Source organism: Sphaerodactylus townsendi, linkage group LG13, assembly GCF_021028975.2.
Source record: "Sphaerodactylus townsendi isolate TG3544 linkage group LG13, MPM_Stown_v2.3, whole genome shotgun sequence".
NCBI classification, from domain to species: Eukaryota; Metazoa; Chordata; class Lepidosauria; order Squamata; family Sphaerodactylidae; genus Sphaerodactylus; species Sphaerodactylus townsendi.
Genome location: NC_059437.1, coordinates 38044878 through 38067283, shown reverse-complemented (window position 1 = coordinate 38067283; position 22406 = coordinate 38044878). Strand labels below are relative to the sequence as shown.

At 44.7% G+C, this 22406-nt stretch overlaps 1 protein-coding gene across 6 annotated transcripts in view; it reads right to left on the bottom strand.

Moving 5' to 3' along the window:
* The window catches only part of NF2 (NF2, moesin-ezrin-radixin like (MERLIN) tumor suppressor), a 93978-nt gene extending 71970 nt beyond the window's left edge, over positions 1-22008 (bottom strand). For 4 of the 6 annotated variants that reach the window (XM_048514042.1, XM_048514043.1, XM_048514044.1 and 1 more), the window contains exons 1-4: positions 20619-22008; positions 4574-4699; positions 3328-3450; positions 883-966 (exon numbers count right to left, since the gene is read on the bottom strand). In XM_048514042.1, coding sequence (XP_048369999.1) covers positions 883-966; positions 3328-3450; positions 4574-4699; positions 20619-20732 — 447 coding nt within the window. In that variant the 5' untranslated portion in view covers positions 20733-22008. The remainder of the gene's footprint in view (positions 1-882; positions 967-3327; positions 3451-4573; positions 4700-20618) is intronic. The other 2 variants (XM_048514040.1, XM_048514041.1) reach the window with 1 other exon arrangement.
* Between the last annotated feature and the right edge of the window lie 398 nt (positions 22009-22406).

Sequence of the window (22406 nt, the reverse complement as noted above, 5' to 3'; positions counted from 1 at the left end):
CATTTAATTTTAAGGTAAAAGAGAAGGTGCATTAGTCACCACTTACAAGGACCACAAAGAATACGGCTCGTTAAAAATAACCATTTATCAATATTTGTGCATCTAGAACATCATTTTACTACATAGCGACACCGCTACTGGTAGTGTGTTTTCTGTTTGAACAAAGAGGAGATGACGCAAGGGAGCAAAGTACAGAGCTGTCAGCAAATGGAGGAGCTGTGAATGTTAGAAAGGCTACGAACAAATCCATCACCATTCCCCGTATGACTGCAATCAAAGAAATCATCAAGGGAGGCAAGAGCACACTTGCATCACACCAGTGATAAAACTCATTCCACAAGATGGCGCAAGGCAAAGGTCTGAACACGCTCGCAAAACATACGCCACAGATGAGCAATTTGTCCTCAGCCAAAAGGCTTCATTGAAAATACAAGCTGAAATTCAGCCAATTAATTTGGAACAGCTTGTCACGAATAATGCCAGACAACAACCTGGGGGCCCACTGCACTTCTTCTGTCGTATTTCCTTTCATTCTGAAGCTGCGTCCCCTCAAATTTATTAAATGATCCTCAAAAAGTCTTAATAGAGGGGACAACAAAGAGAACCCTCCTGGTGCTCCAATGTTTACAGAGTCTGGGAGCTTCAGCTCAGGAGCAACAAAGCATCTTCCAGATCAGAAGCTGAAACAGAGCAGCCAAATTCACGGAAAATGACAGCATCAAATTGTGGCTCCTGCCATCGTTTGCCGGGGGGAGGGGGGGGGGACAAAACCATCGAAGCTTGTGCCAGGGCATGTCACTTGAGAGGTAAAGAAAACAAACCAGGCCAGAATTTAACCCAGACAGGGAGGAGGGAAAGTCTCACTAAAGTTACTACACTTACCTTAGCTTGGACTGCATAGGAGGCAAGCAGAACAGATGCCTCCGGTGGACAAAAGATCTTCTCATCTAAGATCTGCTTCTTTACCTGAGCAAAACAATCAAGCAGAGATAACACTGCTAAGTATGGCAACCCCAGCAGACATACAGAGTTGGTTCACAACAGACATACACCACGGCCTGCCAGACTGTTAATTTTCAATTACACTTCCTACATTTGCAGACTTCAGGGCTCAGGATTCCATCATCACCCATTAAAGCAGATAACGTGAAGGGCTTCGTTTTGTCAAGCAAAACGCAAACAAGGCTACTTGAAAAATCCAAAAATAAAAATCCTTATCCAATCAGCACCAGAGAAAATGTTCTTGACGGGTACCAAGAGAATAATCAATCTGGATTTGCCGGCTCCTGTGCCTTTTTTTAAAAAAAAATTCAATTTGTTAACATCTGGCATCTAATATAGAAAAAGTTCTCAATTTTTTCTTCTGTTCCATTTTAGTTGGCAGCACTCAAGTAATTCACAATTAAGAATCTGCACCTTGATCACATTTTTACACTACCCCGAGACAAGTTAGAAATATTCCGGCATCTGCAGTACAAATAGTTGGAGTTGCAAGCATCTCCCTTTGGGAATAACTCTGCTAGCCAAAGGCTCACAGAAAACCTGAGTGGGCTCAGCAGTTGACCCTCCTCTTCCTGCAAGTATCTGAAGCCTGGGCTCTTTGGTCTTAACGTCTGTAACCCTGGTACTGGTGGAACCAGCATCTGCAACCCTGGTACTGGTGGAACCAGCATCTGCAACCCTGGTACTGGTGGTGGAACCAGCAGTACTGGTACCAATGGAACTAGCACCAACCCGAAATGTCCCAATGACTCATTGCCTGCTGTGTTGCACATTTTTATCAAATTGTTCTCTTTTTATGTGTATTTCATTTTGTAGCCATTTTGAGTCCCCAGTTCGGGAGAAAAGTAGGGTACAATACTTAAATAAGATCATTGCAGAGCCTTTTGAAAATGAACTGGAATACGACCTGTAAATCCTTCAGATTTTCCCATGGACTACCTTTCCATGTACTAATAAATGAGGTGTGCTTTATGCAGATATGGCCCTGGTCATCATTGGAAGTGAACCCTCTTCCAAACCCATCTCTAAAGAAGCAAGGGAACCCCTACAGATCCACACTGCACTCCAGGGGAGGTCAAGCTACTCTGTGCCGGAATGTTGGTTTCTGTTAATGAGTTAAATGTTTGTCCCATTTTGACAGTGAAGGATAAAAGTGTCCCATTTTCACATTCTCGCAATCAGCGTGTGCTGGGCATGGATCAGATTAATACATACTTTGGACCCCATGTATTACAGGAGAGACACAGCACTGGATTTTGTAACTCCTTTCTGCTAAGTTGGAGCCTATCATTCTCATCTGTTTTCGTTGCAAGGGAGAAAACTTCCTCTAGTGGAGAAGACAGTGGGGGAGCGGGAGTGTAAGTTGTCGTTCAGTGGTATAGCTTCTGTTTGGCCTGCTGAAAGACCCAGGTTCGGTCCCTAGCACCTCCAGTTAAAAAGAACCAGGCAGTACATGATGTGAAAGTTCTCTACTGAGTCCTTAGAGAGCCGCTGCCAGTCTGGGTAGACAACAGTGACCTTGATGACTGATGACCTGATTCACAGAATCATAGAGTTGGAAGAGACCCCAAGGCCTATCCAGTCCAACCCTCTGCCATGCAGGAACACACAATCAAAGCACTCCTGACATACGTTCATCCAGCCTCTGTTTAAAAACCTCCAAAGAAGGAGACTCCACCATTCTCTGAGGCAGTGAATTCCACTGTCGAACAGCCATGACAGTCAGAAAGTTGTTCCCAATGGGGTGCTGAGTGGTTTCTAGGCTGTATGGCCGTGTTCTAGCAGCATTCTCTCCTGACGTTTCGCCTGCATCTGTGGCTGGCATCTTCAGAGGATCCTCTGAAGATGCCAGCCACAGATGCAGGCGAAACATCAGGAGAGAATGCTGCTAGAACATGGCCATACAGCCCGGAAACCACACAGCACCCCAGTGATTCCAGCCGTGAAAGCCTTCGACAATACATTGTTCCCAATGTTTAGGTAGAACATAAAGCAGCTTCATGAGAATAACATTTTCCTGATGTGAAAGAATTCCTCTGACATGGGGAAAAAAAGTCTTTCTCTGTTGGCAGAAAGGAGTTGTAAGTTCCAGTCCATGGTCTTTTTAAACTCTTCAGGCAACCAAGTGCTTTAGGCTACACAGGCACCAAGGGTCACGTAATGAGTCCTTTGAAGCCACGTGACAGGTTCAGCAAACCCAACAGCAGTGTCCTTGATACGGCTGGAAAGGATAAACCTCTCTTCCATCTCAGAAGCATTTCTCCTGCCAGTTTACTTCCCGCTGGTCTGCACCAAGCCCCCGGGCTTCACTGCAAACTCACATACCTGAAGAAAGAATAAGTGCTGAGTGATCTCCTGAACAAGTTCCTCCTCTGCATTTTCTGGATAAAACTTGGCTAGGAAGTGAAAAGTGACCGGCTCCTCCTTTGGAACATCATGGTCCAGGACCTGCAGGATTAGAGCTCTGGTTAGTCCCTCCAAAACCACACGTGCGTAAAAATAAGACAAAAATAATGTTTCAGGATTCCAAATCCATATAGCCACCCGGAATGACCCAACTAAGTGTATTGGTTCAGGCTCAGCTTGAACTTCAGGACCAGTATGTTTACTTCTAATGAAAAATCAATGTCATAATATGTAAATGGACTGAAAACCCCACCCGCGATACAATGCAGTCAACCACTCCTTTGCATAGCAAGTTCTACCCCAAACACTTACTGATTGGTTCCCCACCCTGGAACATGGACAATATATAACCCACTAAACATTCCCTTCTCACTGGACACAGTGTGTAACACACTTCTCTCTGTGATACACCTCTGAAGATGCCAGCCACAGATGCAGGCAAAATGTTAGGAACAAGATCTACCAGACCATGGCCACACAGCCCAGAAAGCCCACAACAACCAGTTGAGCACGGCAGTGAAAGCCTTCGACAATATGTCATAAGTTGATTTGTATGAGCCAAGTATTCAAAACCTGAAGAGATGTATAAAGCAACCCCCGGTAAATCTAAGCGTATAAGGCAAAAGATGAAATATTTAAATTAGATTAAGATTAGTCAGAGGAAGGAGTGGAAAATGAAAAAATAAAAAGGAGGGGCCCTAAAGACGAAGTGCCAGTCATTACATTGAAGGTAGAACAGTACTAATGCCGCATAAAAGATACGGTGTTTTATGAAAAGTTCAAAGTTTTAGAACCAAATAAGAATAAAATCCTGGAAAACTGATATATTTCGAAAATTAGGAGGTTTCAACTTGAATCCTATACCTGGAGTACAGACTTTCATAATTCCTCTCTAAAAGTGAACCCAGATCTGCCAAACAACACATTAAAATATTTTTCTTCCAATTCAGATATTCTCTTAAAATCTGCTCTTTCATGAAATGCTCAGTCCAGTTTGCCTGTGACTCTCAGCAATCTCCTATTTAGACACTGAGCAGCTTCACATCACTTAGCTTTAACAATTATGCATTACTGGGTGCTCTCAGACCACCTGCTGAACTAGTGTAGTTATCAGGGCTCTCCCTCTGCATATACACATTCCTCAAAGAGAAAGATACATTCCTACCTTCTTGTCCATTTTGAGCCAGGCCATCGTGTCCTTGATCATGTACTGCAGACCGAAGAACCAAGTTTCACGAAGGCCCAACGTCCTGCATACCAGATCAAACAAGTCCTTTCCCTTCCATTTCACCTGCAATACAGAAACAAAAGTCAATCAACTTGCAACCTCCAGTTCTCAAATCAAAGTATTTTCATGTTTGCATACAGCCTGTCAAGGTTTGGATGTTATCATCTCAGGGTTTCCATCCTAAAATAATTCCTCCCATACACAAGAAATTTCAGAATGTTTCAGGCTTCTTCCTTGGACGATTCTCCAATGCAATCATTAATGTCAGTAGCCAAAAGAAAGAAAGAATAGCCGGAATAAGAAGCTGAAGAACTGGAATTCATTGGCAAATCTGGTCCCTTTTACTCAAGAATCACTCCAAAAAGGTAAACGCCTCCCATTCTTGGATGCTCCAGAAAATTTAGATTTGATACAGCAGCTACAAGGACATACTTTTTGCGTTCCCATTTGCTTCCCTTATGTTAACTGGACTCTAGAGAAGCTCGCCATGGAGTATGAAACAGAGGAGGCACCACACAGGTTTTCTAAGTATAAGGGCCAGCAAGGGAGAAGAGCAGAATCATTTATGGGGGAAAGTGCTCAAGGGGCTATGAAGAAGACTACGACAACATGACCAGGAGGTTATTTTGAAGAAAAAGAGTCATACAAACAGGATATAACAGTGAACATAGTGTCCCTTCATTTAAGTAACTGGAGGATGATCTTTTGTGTACGTGTTTCTGAGAGGTATTTACAAAAGGGAAGTAAAGTCCATTCCTTGGGGTTCAATTCCCTACATAAATTTTGAAATGTAATCTTCGCTTTGCCAAGTTCACCTCATTCCCCATTTTAAAAACCCCTTCCGCAAACACTTGTGCCGCAAATCCTCTCAAGCCCTACAGAACATTCCTACCCATTTAAAAATAAAAGCATTGGCCCTATTGGGAAGTTATTAAACTGGCAAAAATCTGCGTAAGGCTAAGTTCACCTGCTTCATGTTAGTCTTGCAAGGTGACATTGAAGTCATCTTGGTAAAATACCCCTTGTCTGCAACATTTATTTCAATGAAGTACACAACATAGGCGCTCAATGCATACAAACAGCGCAGCCCAATTAAATGATTCTGTGGCAGCGTCAGTTTGGTAGCCTCCACCTGAAAGTCTGTCCAGTTTCACATCTAAAGTGGAGCTTTTTGTTTTTTGTTTGCTTGTTCGTTCGTTCGTTCTTTGGAGCATCCACATGATACTCCATGGTGTTTCATGTTGGTCTGTTGCTGCAAAAAAAGCAAAGAACCCAACTGCATATTAAATACTGTCACACTATATATTTATTGCAGCATCAGTTTTCAGACTACAACCCACTTCATCAGATGCAAAAGCAAGCAATACTTGGTCTCTATGCATCAAGGCAGAACACCCAGGCAGCACTTAGGGACATATGGCCCTTCTTCAGAAGCCTGATGGCAGAAAATCACTCCTCCCCACCTATCAGAATCTGTCATTTTTAGGATCACCTGCCCAACATCAGCATCAATATTAACGATCACACATGGCAAAGACTGCTCTTCTCCAACACCGTTCATTCTCCAGCTGCTATCACATACCGCCCTCTTCTGGTTACTGCTCCTTGTTTCAAGGAGAGGACATGTCAACTTCCACAAACTGCCAGCACTCTTAGAGAAATATACACGCACTCACAGTTATTCTGAGACATTGGACAAAGCAGCTCCAAGAAGGCAGGCATGCTTTTTGATTACATGCGTTGTGCTTTACACAGCTAATGTTCCCATTATGCAATGCTTGACAGAGCACCATATGCAAAAGTCAGATCCCTGCCCCAAGGAATTTTCAATGTAAATTTAGACTGAGGGAAAGCAGATGACCAAACGGAGGGAGGAGATGGCAAAGTCAAAGTATCCCAGTCCAAGGCTGGGGATGTTTGGACTCTTTAACTATCAAGCAATTCTGAAACTCCTTTATACACAGCCCAGGCCTTAGATATTGTCCATGCCACTCAAATGTCTGTTGAGCAGAGTCAAGCAGTAAGCTCTCCATTGCAAGCCCTCATTGAAACATGGGCACTGGAATATCTCCCATTCATTCCAACGGAGCCTCCTCAGGAGAATATCCCAGCATTCCATGAATCAGTCACTGTTGCCAACTGAAGCATCTGCCCCAAAGCAGGGCTTCTTCTGTTCACACCAGGACACAGTACCAGAGGTGTAGCTCCAAGGTGATGGGGGTGCGAAGTACCGAGCGCGCGCCTGTGGGGGAGTGGCAAGGGCGTTCCGGGGGCGTGGTGAGGGCGTTCCGGGGTGGGGCAGGGGTGGAGGACGCACCAGTGCACCGGGCGCTTTTCCCCCTTGCTACGCCTCTGCACAGCACAGCTTGTAAACATATCTCCTGCCCTTCCATTCATAGGCACTCTTTAATCATCTTATTTTATCACCCTTTCCCTCCAAAGATATAAAGGCAGTGCACATGATTCTATGCATGCAATCTTTACAACAAACTTGTGAGGTGGGACAGCCAAGTGTGACTGGCCCAAGGTCCCTTGCAGAGTTTCACGGCAAGCAAGAATCTGAACTTGGGTCTCCCACAAATAAGCTTAAGGAGATAAATATTTAAGATGCTGGGTTAATATAATTACCATGAGATTATTTCCTATTGGTGCCAGATTACATCACGTGAAACATCAGCAATTTGGTTTTGGTTCTCTTCTCTCCCCTCCCACTGCCCCCAGGTAATCCGTACGGGAACTCTGGCATAGGGTTCATGAGAAGAGCTGGTGGGCAAAGAGATTCAGCCCCGCAGTAAAAAGGAAGCAAAGAAGACACTTGCAAATGCCGGCCACTGCTGCCGTCTGCCAACAAGAGGCTTTCAGCCACAAATGCAGATTTGTACCCTGTGGAATCAATGTTTTCAAACTCCAGCTGCGTTTTAGACTACAAACGACACAGAGGCCCTCCCCAGCTGGATTTCAAACCAGTCTACAGACTGCAAATGAAATGAGGTTATGTAAGCCAGTGCAGAATCTACGATAACATTCTCAAAACATTAAATATTGCATTAGCTTGTAAGATCGGGGAGGTGGGGAGAGACCAATCGGCTGGTGCACGGCAGGATGACTTCTAAGATAGTTTAAAACACTGACTGTAAACATTTCAAAGAGATGCACGTTTGTTCCCCCCACATCTGCAATTTGGCCCTGTGCATATAAACTAGTGCTCGCATGATGGTTTATGCTGTTAAGTTTTATGCCTTGACTCATAAGTGCATTAATACTAATTTAACTACAGTTGGGAGAGCCGCAGACTCCAAGTTTGACTTGTGCGTGTCAATAAATTTGGTTATGAAACTACATTAGCATTCATTTTTTTGGAAATGTAACTACCTAAACTATTATTTTTAATTCCATCTGTGTTTCTTCCAGGATATTATGAAGCATTATACATACTGTTGTAATTAAGAACGCATTTAGACAACCAGTTTGCTTGCCTGTTTTACATGATAAATGGACCACACTCATCTTTTTGTGCTATTTTAACTCCAGATTCAACGCTCCCCAGGCCCGAATCAACACCAAATGGAAAAATCTTTCCAAGATGTGTTAATAACACTATGCAACAACGTTCATTTACAAGGCAGACTCAATGTGTCGAAGTCAATGGAAAGGGTACACCTGCACTGACTTAATAACATGAAAAAACATAAGCATGTGAACCAGATCCTACATTTATCTTTTAAAATTAAATGTGCCGTTCTTGACAAGACAACAGTCCTGCAGATTTGACATTTTACAATTGCTCAGTTTACAAATAACAAAAATCCAGCAAGGGACAAAGGGAACCATTAGGACATACGAAAGAAGGGCAGAGTTCAAGCTTAGTCCTGGCCCCCAAAATCTAACATAGAGGTGTCAGATTCATTTTTTTTTACGAGGCTCAGACATGATGTAAATGTGACTGGGTTGGGCCAGGCTTGGGGAGTGGCTGCCTCAGCTGATGAGCCCCCAATAGGCTCGCCAGCCCAGATCAGCACTGGGAGACGTGGTTGGTACTGGGAGGGGTGACTGCCTCAGCTGGTGAGCCCATAGCGGGCTCGCTAGTCCAGACTGGCACCAGGGGGGTTGCATGCCAGGACAGATCAGTAGCAGGGAAGGGTGGGTGCCTGGAGTGGCCAAATCACAACAGGCTCACCAGGCCAGATCAAGAGCAGGGTGGGGTGGTGCTTGAACTGGCGAGTCTGCAGCCAGATTCTCTCAAGGGGCCGGATTTGGCTCCTGGACTGCATGTTTGACAATCCTAGTATATTCTGACTACAGTTATCCAGTGCATTTGAGCAGAAGCAGACTGTTTCCTTATCCAATTTTCAGAACACAGAGACTTAACAACGATATGATTTGGGAGCCAAGACCTCCCAGTTGACCAACTTCAGCTTCTAAAGCTACACCTATCCTTTTGCTAATCTGCTACACGTTGCCTGAACTATGTGATATGCACTGTAAAGAACACTTGTTTGGTTGCAAGCAGCATTAACTTGGGGCTGTCACAAGGAAGCCCAGCATAGACGTTATCTGAAGGACATCCCAGATCTGCAAAATGATAGCTCCTATACTTTTTTCCACCAGAAGATCTAAGTAGAATTAGGAATTCATCAGCCATTTCTTCCTGGATCTCATTTGTAGTTCAATGCTCTGCTGGGGTCCTAGTGTCTGCCTTGTTCTGTTCCCCCTGGTGGTGGGTAAAGGGGCACCAAAAGTCAAGGGCAGCCAGGCCAAGCCTAGCTGCGGCATCTCCGCCTACCTTTTCAGAGAATGCATGAGATAAGTGGCCACGACAGCAGGGGCTGATGGGAATTGTCCATGAACATCTGAAGCCCCAGAGTTGGACACCCCTGGCTTACTGGATGCCCAAGAACCAATCATCCTCTCTCAGAAATCCTCCTTTGTAAATTGTGATTATTAAGATGGAGCAGAACCATACAAACTCTTTGAAGAAGGGGAGGATGAAAATAACGTCATGTCGCAATGCATGCAAAGGCCGGTATCATGATCAAAATTTTGCACAGATAGGGATCACAAGCAAGCGGCCTGCAGAAAACCGAAAAGTAAAACCCATACAGCCATTCTTCCTCTTTCAGAGTCCGTGACAAGATTTGGCAAAGACACATCTGATGAAGGTCACCGCCATATAGAAGCAATGGCTTGAAAGCAAAAGTTCCTCTACTGCTGTAGCCTAGAGTTGTGGCTGGAACAATACAACAGAGCTAAATCCTCAAAACAAAAACTGCATTAGACGTGTGGCCGTAATTTAACTGCAGGACTGCAATTGCTCCGATGCCGTCTGCGTGTAATGGGGCTTGGCGCACCCACACTCTCTCTTCCTCTCGATGCCCCTATTGAGCCAGCAGCCAGAGAATGAATAACCTGTCATAGGTGGTGCTGTCATATTCCATTAACTTTATCTTAACACGGTTTGTTAGATATATTTGCGAGTCTTGGAGGAATACGTGGACAAACTCTCTTAAATGCAGCTAAGTGCTGCATGGCTGTTATTTTGCGGGCCGGGGATTTATGATCTTTACAAAATACAGAGTACTTACAATTTATCAGCACCAAACATTTTAAGTAAACAGAAGTAAGCACTTAAAACTCAGAAGCCGCTCAGCAGAACGGGGCAGGAAGGGGGGGGGGGGGGCATCCGGCTCAGGCGATCGCCGCAATTGCATTTACTGTCCTGAGATGTCGGGGGGGGGGGGGGAACGGACCTATTAACAGGGGATACATTATTTATTAACCTGCAACGGGAATTATTTTCAATCGGCAGCCAGCCCAAGCGTCACTTCAATAGCGCAATTTATACAAGCATAGGGTCCTTCCTACAAGTGTCACTCAAAGTGCTTCTCAGGCAATTGTAGCTATGAAGTTGCAGCAAAATATTAGCATAGAAATAGTTTATATTGTTATAAATTAAGTGGAATAAACTACATAGCAGCTTGCTGGATACATCCATAAAGTGGTTCTAAATAATTTTTTTTAACCTATCCTGTCCTTACATCGTAGTGCTCAGAACAAATACTGGAGGGTTATTCTATTTTATTCTCACAAAATGTCTGTGAAACAAGTTAGACCAAGAGATTGCCACCAGTTCAGGATCACCCAGGGAGCCTCAAGGCTCAGCAAGGATTCAAACCTACATCTTCCTCAGAGGCATAGCAAGGGGGGAAAGCACCCAGTGTACTGGTGCATCCTCCGCCCCGCCATGCCAACATCTGCCCCCCCCGCCCCAGAACGCCCCTGCCCTGCCCTGGAATGCACCCGCCACGACCCCACAGGGGGGGGTGCATCCCCGGTGCATCCCCCCTGTCCCCTTGGAGCTACGCCTCTGATCTTCCTAATCTAGATTTAAAACACTAATCACCTCCTCTCAAAGCAAGAACTCTAAACACACCAGATCTTTTAAAATTAAGAATATATTTATTCTCATAGCAAATTAAGAGAAAAGCAGGCCATAAACAAATGCATTTCTTTATCCATTTAAAAATCATATATTCTACTTCCATCTGTAAGCGCATGAAAGAAGCAAGTCTTCATAGTAGCTTAGAACTTCAATTAAAATTGCAATAAACTACACAAAGAGGAAGCTGCCAACTGTGTCTCTGTATGGATTGGTGCTCTGAATTTGTGCTCTTCGGATAGCTCAGGCAGAAACACAGGGCCATTTAAATGCCAGTAATTCTACTACATGCACTATGAGTGAAGCGTGCTTCCAACGGACATCTTCAAAACAGGGCATCAGCTGTCACTGGTCCAGCACTGACTTCACTGCTTTCACTGATGAGTTCCTTTGAAAAGGGCAGAAACAACCAATTAAAGTTACCCAGCCTGTACATTGCATCCCGACAGAACTAATTTCCAAGAAAGCTGGTTCGCTCTCCTTCACAGAAGAACGGACGGAAAGAGGTACCAGCATGTTCTAAAACAGCAGGCAGATATAAGAGGAGTAAAGGAAAAGGCCCCTTTTAAGACAGGGCTCCTTAGCAATGTCAAAGAGTAACAAGTTGACCTTGCAGAGAATGAGAACTGTTTGTGCCCCTTCAAAAGAAAGGTTTTGTTCAGACATAATGATAAATCACGGTTCATTTATCAGGAATGAGTCTTGAAGTCCTTGGGCTCGCACCTCCCCATTCTTCTTCCCCTTGCAGGGCTTCTCAATAAATCATAGTTTGTCATGACATTCAAATTGGCAAATGGTGAAAATACAGTCTATACTCCTGATTACAAGTCATGGTTCCACATCACAGTTTAATCCTATCTTGTAGCTAAGAGAACAAACCATAGTCTGTTGTTTCAGCTGATTTGAATATTGTGACAAATCGGGGTTTGACTTGAACAAGGAAGTCTTCAATATTGAAGCAGGATTTCAGGGAAGGCTGAGGGATGAGAGAGATGTGAGCCTGTTGGGGGGGGGGGGTAGCAGCGGTAGCAGAGGAAGAGGAGGAGGCAGAGGAGGAAGAAGCAGAAGCAGAAGAAGAGAAGGAGGAGGATTTATATCCCCCTTTCTTTCCTGTAAGGAGACTCAAAGGGGTTTACAATCTCCTTTCCCTCCCCTCAACAAACACCCTGTGAGGTAGGTGGGGCTGAGAGAGCGCCAAAGAACTGTGACTAGTCCAACGTCACCCAGTTGGCATGTGCTGGAATACACAAGCTAATCTAATTCACCAGATAAGTCTCCACAGCTCAAGTGGCAGAGTGGGAAATCAAACCCGGTTCTCCAGATTAGAGTGCACCTGCTCTTAACCACTAGACCACACTGGCTCAACAGGACTTGAGTCTTACAGGACTTACACTTACAGGACTTGAGTAATAAGAAACCTTGTGTGTTGTATCCAGATGCATCTAGAGGTTGTTAAATACCAGGAAGGTGTTCAGTTTCTGCTTGTTCTGAGAAACAAATCTAAAGAACTTTACAAATAACAGAGTATAATGAGAACCCAATAGGCTGCTTAACTTAGCAGGTACTAAATTAGCAACAGCCGTAAAAAAGTCACAATATTTTTAAAGTCATGGAAAGCTAACAGAGAATACTAGTTCTGGAGGGTTTTCCGGGCTGTGTGGCCGTGGTCTGGTGGATTTTGTTCCTAATGTTTTGCCTGCATCTGTGGCTGGCATCTTCAGAGGTGTATCACAGAGAAAAGTCTGTTTCTCACTGTGTCTAAGAGAGAAGGGAAAGTTTAGTGTGGTATATTGTCCATGTCCCAGGGTGGGGAACCAATCATTAACTATTCAGGTGGAACTTGCTATGCAAAGGTGTGGTTGAGTGCATTGTATTGCGGGTGGGGTTATCAGTCCATTTTTTAAGTACTGGGAGCCAGACCCTGCCTTCATGTGAGCTCCCAAAGGCACCTGGTGGGTCACTGCGAGTAGCAGAGTGCTGGACTAGATGGACTCTGGTCTGACCCAGCAGGCTCTTTCTTATGTTCTTATGTTCAACAATACACTAAAAGAGAATAGACAGAATCCTTTCAATTTCCTCCTTAAACAGACAGATGTCAAAAATGTAAAGAGCCACTTAACAGAGCAACTTGCAGAAGCAGCAAAAGCTATTTTTTATTTACTTATGCTGCATGACAACTTGATAATGACTTTTTAATTAAAAGCTATTTCTGTTAAACCTCCAAGGAGGCAGCAAACATGCCGCGGTACAGCTACCGAGACTGTGGGTCTTAGCATCCAGTTTGAGATTGACAGAGAAGCTGACAGAAAGGAAGGTTCATATGATGATCGTAAGACACCAGGTTCAATTCCCGGCATCTCCAGGTAGCAGGGCTTGGAAAGACACCCACTCTGTCAGAGACCCTGAAAAGGCAATATCAGGTAGATCAGTGGTTCTCAACCTTCCTAATGCCATGACCCTTTAATACAGTTCCTCATGTTGTGGTGATCCCCAACCCTAACATTTGTCCATTTTACAGATGGAGAACACTGATGCAGAGAGTCTTAGGCGACCCCTGTGAAAGGGTCGTTCGACCCCCAGGTTGAGAACCACTAACTGGTAGATGAACCAACGGTCTGACTCAGTATAAGGATTCATCACATGTTCAACCAAATCCTGATAATAGTGTGGTAGGCAAGACACACAATAAAGATCAGGGGCACCAAACATGCAGCTTGTGGGCTAGATCTGGCCCCTTGAGAGAGCTTATCAGGCCCATGAGTCAGTTGAGGTAAACACCCCCTCCGCCCCACAAGCAAGGGGATGCCTCAGCTGGTTCATGGACCTGATAAGTCTTCTCAAGGCAGACCTCCACCCCACTGCGGGCTCGCCAGTCCAGACACCCCCCAAGTGCCATTCTGAGGCCAGGCAAGCCACACACTCACACACACACACAAGCCTGGCCCAATTGAGTCATAGTTATGTCATGTCCAGCCCTCATAGCAAATCAGTTTGCCGCCTCCTCTCGTAAAGATGTGATGTTCATTCAACATCAAGATTTAAATTTTCAGCATGGCAATCTTGCCAGATTACCTGCTGTTTTTCCTGTGATGACTAAACTAGGTTAAGGCATGTTGACAGCTTCTGACATTTAGGCAAACATGGAGATGGGCTAAATCAGATGCTTTCTGCAGTTGTCTTTCATTCAAAGGAAACAGCATTACAATCATATAAAGGCAAGTCTCATTCCTGGATCTTCAGACTGATAGTAGAAATTGAGGTCTGTTATGTTTTCTGTTATGTTGAGCCTGTTTTCTCACCGGAAAGGTCCTCAACATGGCTAACCACAAATAGTCAAGCATAAATACAACCATTATAAATCTATGCTTAAAATCGGTCAACACAGAAATGCAAAGACTAAAATATAAGACAAACACGTTCTCAAAAACCGGAGCAAAAGAAATAGGCAGGTGGTGAAAAGCATCAATAATTTCAATAGATCTTATCACCCACCTTTACATAGGAGTACCATACTACAGGGCCCGCTCCAGAAAAATCCCTGCTCCTGGTAGAGGGCAGCCTCATCACAATGCCAAACAATGACCCTTTCTGCACAGCGCAAATAAAACGTCTTGAGGAGGATGGGGGGAAAGCATTTTGGGAAAGAACTCCACACAGCTTTTTCTCCAACATGACTTCAGGACATTTTATTTTTGCTCAACCAGGGTTTTCCAGAAAAAGCTAAATTAGAATTCTTGTTTCCCAAGACGGGGTGAAGACAATTTATCTTGGCAGAGAAGAACAAGAAGTATTTTATTTTTCCCACCCAAGTTTAAATAGCTCTCACGCTCGATTTCTCTGCAGCTTGCGCCAGACATTTTCTGCCCTCTTCAAGAGGCTCCAGGCTGCTGCCGTTTGCAGAATGTTCCCGTAGAGCAGTGGTGGAGAACCTTTGGCACTCCAGATGTTATGGACTACAATTCCCATCAGCCCCTGCCAGAATGGCCAATTGGCAGGGGCTGATGGGAATTGTAGTCCATAACATCTGGAGTGCCAAAGGTTCGCCACCACGGCCGTAGAGTTTCCTCTGCTTGCAGCTCATCCACACATTCTTTCAATGCATAAAGTGCATAAAATCAATTTTTCCTGACGATCCTGCACTTGTATCATTTTTTTTTTGCTGTTTTAAATGAGATATCTTTGAAGCTACGACGTCACGGTATAAGAATCGGCTGCAGAAAAAATAATAAAAATTTCCCTGCCAAAAAAATAAAACACTTTCCCTGCCAACACTTTATTTTTCTGCACCATGTGGACAGAAAAAAAAGCCAGAATAGATCTTTTTAAAACGTCTGCAAGATGTTTTATTTGTGCTGTGCAGAAAGGGCCAATGTGTCTCTAACTGATCTCCCTTCACGGGATGGGGAATAAATGGGGGAAGGTGCTAGTCAAATACACACCCAAGTTCATTTAAGTTTCTTTGCTAGTGCATGCAGTTTCATTTTAATCTCAGCTGCCAATGGTCAGAAGAGCCACTGAAACCAAGTTGAAGGGGGCTGAGGGGGGGGGATCACTGAGAGAAAAAGGAAGGTTCCGGTGATCCTGTTACTTAAACTCCGGCTTGAGTTATGGGCATGGGTTGAGAGGAAAGAAAAATCTAGGTGGGGGAAAGTTCCTTTTAAAAAAGACAAGAGAGTGCAGACACCAATATCATTTTTATGCTGTGCAAAAGATAATTTATTTTAAAAGGTGCAATGCGGAGTTGGCAAGGCTCCTCAAGCAAAATAATTCCCCAAAAGTATATAATGTCTGAATTTGAAAATTGTGTTTCCTGAACTGTGAAATCCCCTTCCATGTATTATGAGGTAAGACCAATAAAAATGTGATTGGGCATGCACCACATACTACAGGGTTCAGCCACAGTAATTCAAAAGCCAGGAACAGGATGAGGAAACTTTTAAACGACTGCAATGGGTGGGAGGGAGATATCCATCACTCATTTAACAGTTGACATCTCAGAGTGCTTCTGCATTTCATTAAAAGAAGAATATGTAACAGGTTATGGACATTCACCCAAACATACCTAAAAGACATTGACAGCTGCACTTGCTATTCTAATGCAGAATGCATACAAATTACAACAGCCTAGGGAGAAAGTGTGTAGCTAGAAAGCTTGATTCCAATATTTTCAAGACTACCCAGTCACAAACAAACAAACAAACAAGAGCTGATGCTACCGTGTTTCCCCTAAAATAAGCCCTAATGCATCTTTTGGAGCAAAAATTAATATAAGACCCTGTCTTATATTTTGGAGCATCTTTTGGAGCAAAAATTAATATAAGACCCTGTCTTATTTTGGGGAAAACACTATCGTGTTTCCCCCAAAATAAGACAGGGTCTTATATTAATTTTTGTCACAAATGGTAATTAATTTTTGTCACAAATGGTAATTTGTCACAAATGGTAATTTATGTCACAAATGGTAATGCCTACTCTTGAGGTCTACAAGACAGAGCAACAGACACTTGAATATTTGAGGCTCATGTTCATTCTACAGGAACAGATAACTTATTGAAATTGATTCCAGACTAACCTTTTGTGCATCAAAGCACATTTCATCAGATTGAAGGGTACAGGATGTATGTATTTAATGAAGTAAGTTCTAGTTAGTTTTTAAGAAGCATATGGGCCACTCTGGTGGTCTTTGGTATGTCAAAACTGGTTTCCTTCTCAATTTTATGATTACAGATAAACACCTATCTGGATATCCTATACAGCTGCAATCCCCCCTCCCCCGCATTTCAGTATCTGAGGTAGAACTTATGGTTTTACACCAGATTCAGTTGCAAATGGTATTTTTTTTAGTGAACAATTATGGGCAACTGCTGTTTAGCAAATACAACCCCCAGACCTTTTTGAATTTGACACCTCTGGGTCAAACGATACCTTACTTTTTGGACATTTCAATAAGAACTTCTGAGCTATGCCTGAATACATGTTCACTATAATTATAAAGCTCAAACTGGTTAATAACAGGGGGCATACATTGAAAATACTGGGGGGAAGAATTAAGACTAATAAAAGGAAACATTTCTTCACAGAACACATGATTGGTGTTTGGAATATGCTGCCACAGGAGGTGGTGATGGCCACTAACCTGAATAGCTTTAAAAGGGGCTTGGGCAGATTTATGGAGAAGTCGATCTATGGCTACCAATCTTGATCCTCCTTGATCTGAGATTGCAAATGCCTTAGCAGACCAGGTGCTTGGGAGCAGCAGCAGCAGCAGCAGGCCATTGCTTTCACATCCTGCATGTGAGCTCCCAAAGGCATCTGGTGGGCCACTGCGAGTAGCAGAGTGCTGGACTAGATGGACTCTGGTCTGATCCAGCTGGCTTGTTCTTATGTTCTTAACAGCAGTTTCATTATGAAGCTTCAGCACCCCAAAGAGGTCAGTTCACATGGCAAAGTGCACTTCTCCCCTGCAACTATCCAGAGAGCCACATGGCCCTCAAGAGTACAGAAATAGACCATCCCTGGTCCTAAATGTTTCAGCAGCTTTGGCAGCATATATACATGAAGAGGAAACGAGAACTAAGGGAAATTCCTGTAACCTGCAGAGAAGAATCCTTCACCTCCCCTCCTTTACTCATCACTCCACTTGAAGGAATGGAACAGAAGAACTTTTATTCCTTCCCTTGTGAGACTTAAGTGAAGGTCACACCTGAACATACAGTGGGTCAGAAAATGAATTCCTTTGGTTCATTTCTGTGCCAGGTAAATAGATCTGTGACAAACAGTTATCTATCAGTTACAAAAAAAAGATAACACATTCCACAGTCCAAAGCTAGAAGTGAGCTCCTGAACTGGTAATAAGATAGAAGGTTAGCATTGATGTATTTGCCAGTGGAAAACTGCCCTCCATTATTTCTGCTAGTACAGCTTCTCAATTTGCTTTAAACTCAAGACCTACAAAAGCACTCACAGTCACGAGTATTAAAGGTCAGGAAATCAGCTGGGAGAGACAGTGGCATCTCCGCAGAATGAAAATGCAAAGCTCAAAATTCAGAGAAGAGGCAGAAGGCAGTGAAATGCTGCTTCCCTAATCAACAGAAACGTTCATCTGGAGTTCCACACACAGATCTCATGACCAAAGACATAATTCTAGCTGGACTGGACCAGACTGACTTATACTCAAAAGTAAGTCCCAATCTGTTTGATTGAACTTGATTGCAATCCACCAAGTGTGTTGAACAAACCAGGGTTCACTTTTGGGTAAACATGCAACAGCTGCATCATAAGCATATGAGGACTGCAGTCTTAGGATGGCAAACAAAGGGATAAAATATTTCTAAAAGCTTTGATATGAAGACAGACAGAAATTATTTGCTGTAAAAAAGAAAGCAGAGGTACCATGACACGGACAGGACAGAATCTTATAGGTGTAACATGCCCTTTGATCCTTTACATACATCGAGAAGGGGGAGGCACATTTCCTTTAAGCATACTTTGATCCTTCCATGTCAGATCCATCCAGGTACATAATTATAATAGGAGTACCATTCTTTTCAATGATAATCTTATTAGACGCCTACTACTCATCAGGCCCTTCAAAGAAAGGGCTGTAACATCATTCTTTTAGGCAAAGTGCTTTGATGTGACAGAATAATTTGTATGCATATTCTTATTTGTTTCTCATGTGTTTATCGTTAAAGATATTCCGTTTTGATTGGACAAAATCTATATTAAGATGTCCTTTTTAAAAAGCATAGAGGGTTACAAAGGACAATGTAAAGTATTCCCTTGATAGGTTGTTGTGGGTTTTCCAGGTTGTATGACCGTGTTCCAATAGCATTTTCCCCCAAGGTTTTGCCTGCATCTGTGGCTGGCATCAAGTTGCAGCTGACTTATGGTGGTGCCATAGACTTTTCAAGGCAAGAAGTGAACAGCAGTCATTTGCCATTGCTGGCCTCCATGTAGCAACCTTGGACTTCCTTGATGGTCTCCCATCCTAGTACTAACTAGGCTGACTCTGCTTAGCTTCTAAGATCCAATGTGAACAGACAAGCCTGGCCTACCCAAGTCGAAGAGTCCCTATTTTACCTCTACTACAGATTCACCATTGATCTTTATTTAGAAGACCTTTATTTTTCACTCGGTCTCATGTAATGCTGTCTGTTTTTAATTTACACTTAATTTTTATCTCACCAGCGTACGGTTTGATCAGCGTACGGAATGCTGGATTTTGAAAAGCCCCACAAGGCTGGAGGGAGTGAGGGGTTCCATGCAAGGGAAGGGGAGGGAGGGAGTGAAATGTGGTATGCAAGGGAGGGGGAAGGTGAGTGAGTGAAGGGTGGCATGCAAGGGAGGGGAAGGGGCCCAGCATCTGGACATGACCCACCCACCCTAGCAAGGGAGGGGGAGGGGAGGGAGGGGTGGCATGCAAGGGAAGGGGAGTGAGAGAGGGGAGAGGAAAGGAGGGAGTGACGGGTGGCATGCAAGGGAGGGGCGGGGGGAGGGGGCCCAGCATCTGGACATGGCCCACCCACCCTAGCAAGGGAGGAGGAGGGGAGGGAGGGGTGGCATGCAAGGGAAGGGGAGGGAGGGGAGGGAGGGGTGGCATGCAAGGGAGGGGGAAGGTGAGTGAGTGAAGGGTGGTATGCAAGGGAGGAGGGGGCCCAACATCTGGACATGGCCCACCCACCCTAGCAAGGGAGGGGGAGGGGTGCCATGCAAGGGAAGGGGAGTGAGGAAGGGGAGGGAGGGAGGGGTGGTATGCAAGGGAGGGGGAAGGTGAGTGAGTGAAGGGTGGTATGCGAGGGGGGAGGGGGCCCAGCATCTGCACATGGCCCACCCACCCGTGCAAAGTAGGGGGAGGGGAGGGAGGGGTGGCATGCAAGGGAGGGGAGGGAGGTTAGCTCACGTTATTAGCCACAAAATGAACATCTCGAGCACATGGGGCAATGGCTGGAGAGAAGCACCTGTTACAACCCTTGATATTTACCAAAAATTAAACCTCATTTGAAGCAATTACAATCAAGTCACAGGCGATCACCCATCCAGCTTCTTCTCACAACTGTTTTGGCTAAAACTGTTATTGAACAGTTTTACCCCTTTAATTGCTATCAACCTTTGTCTGATTTGCATCTGCTAATGAGCCAATTCAAACACATTACATCTTGGAGCCCAAAAATCTTTTAACCTAAATCACCTCTTGCAGACGAGCAGCTGGGAATTTTAAAAAGAGCTTTTTGGGAGATGGATGACTGGGAGACGAGCACCAAGTAAGGGGACGGTTAAGGAAACATCTTGCTATTTCTCTGTTTACAATGGACCCCTTCTAAAAGGACTTTTCTTGAAAATGCAAAAGTTACGGTAACGACCATATCAGGGCGCTTGTACTTATTTGAGAGGTTGGATAAAAATGCAACGGATAAAACAATTAAAAATAGCCACTGAGGTTCAGTAATATGTATTTGTGAGTGACCCACAATTCACTCTAGCAAATCCATTCATTAAAATTAATAAACTGATTCTGGGGCAACATGCTGCAAACCAACCATTTACCTCGCAGTTGAACTCCATCTCAGCATCCATGGTCATAATCCGCACCGTGAAGGTTTTCGGCTGCTTTCTTTTCAAAGAACTAAAGCTCATCCGAGACGCTATGGCCCCAGCCATGGCAAAAGGCCTGGATAGTCAGTTAAGCTACGAAGGGCACAGTCAGACCCTGCTGCCGGCCTAGGCCACGGAACAAGAGGTTGCAATAGGAAGGAGCCAAGCCAAAAAAAGCTAGGATGCCCATTTGGCCTCTTCTGGCCTTTTGTGGAGGAACAGGCTGAGAACCAGCACCCTTAACACGCTCGGAGTTTTGTTTTTCACCCTGATATGTTATCCTAGCTGATAATATTGAGGTATCAAAGTAAGCTGCCTACAAAAAACTTCTACAGGGACAAACGCACTCCCTGAATTATAGTTTTCTTGTCACTTTAATCGGAATACTACCTAAACACTAAAAAGGCAAAACATGAGTGACAAGCATCTGATTGTCACTCTGTCACAGACAGCCTTTAGCTTTGGCTTGATGCTGATTAAAGAGGGACAGAGGTAGGGGGGACGGCAGGAAAGAGACGATACAACTTGCCAAAGTTGCCTCAGCCCTTGATGGAAGGAGATCTCCTGCACTTTATCTCCAGTCCTGGTTTCTTCGGGGAGACGGGTTTATTTTGTTTATCTTTTGCAGGGCGGGCATTTAATTCCCAGCCGAAGGACAAGGAAGTGGGAGAGGGATGGCAGCAAAGGCCAGGAGCTCAACAACCACAACAACAAACACAATGAAGAACCCCGTTGGAGGAAAGCATGCATGAAGCACTGCCCTTCGCCCAGCAGAGAACACGAGGCTCGGGGGTGCCTTTTGCAAAGGCGGTCAGGAGCCACAGCCCAAGGACCGCTTGCAAGGGGGAAAGGGGAGCCCACGTGCTTTTTGCATCAAGGACCTCAATGGTGGGGGGGGGAGTGCTCTTTGGGGAGCAAGCAAGGGCGGGGGGGGTGCTTTCTGAGGCGGGCCCCTGAACCTGGGGTCAAGGGGAGGGCCAGTGTGCCTGTCTATGGGGAGAGGGAGGAGGAAAAGTTTTTGGGGGGAGCTGAAAAGAGAAGCCACGGGGAATATTTGAGGGGGGGGGGATAAGGATACCTAATGCAAACTGGGGCTCTGCTTGTCCAGAGGAGAAGGAAGGGCCTCCTAGGACCCAAAAGGGGGTGTCCTAAGAGTTGTCCTGTAGGCAAGTTTGGGGACCGGGACTCCTCGTTAAGGTCCGCTAAGGGAGAACAATAGGAATCGCCTCAGGGAGAGCGACCACTCTACTCTGCAGCCCCCTCCCTGCCTGAAAAACCGCCCCTCACCTCAGCCATGACTGCCTAACTTGCCACTCCCCGGTCTGTCTTTCCTCATTGGCTCACAAACTCCTCGGAGGGCGGGTCGCACAACTCTGTCACCGCCTTCGAAACATGGAATGAAGAAAGGGTGGAGCGCAGCCTGACACTTCGGGCTTCAGCCTTGGAACGCTGCCATGTTAGGGTCAAAAAGCCCTCCCCTCTCTGTAATTTTTGAAAAAGTTTCGCAAAGCAAGCGGCCTCGAGAGCGTTTATTTCTCAAGGAGGCTGTGATAAATCCGCAAAGTGCTGTATGTGTTTTAAATCTTTGTATCTGCTGCTTTTACCACTCATGGAGCCTCGGTTGGAAACCGGAAGTGCTAGAGTGGTTTTAATGAGTTTACCCCTTTGGTACCGAGGTCGGGAATAGCTTTACAGTTTCTCTCGGTCTCTGATTGGCCCCCGCAGTCGCCAGTCTCACCC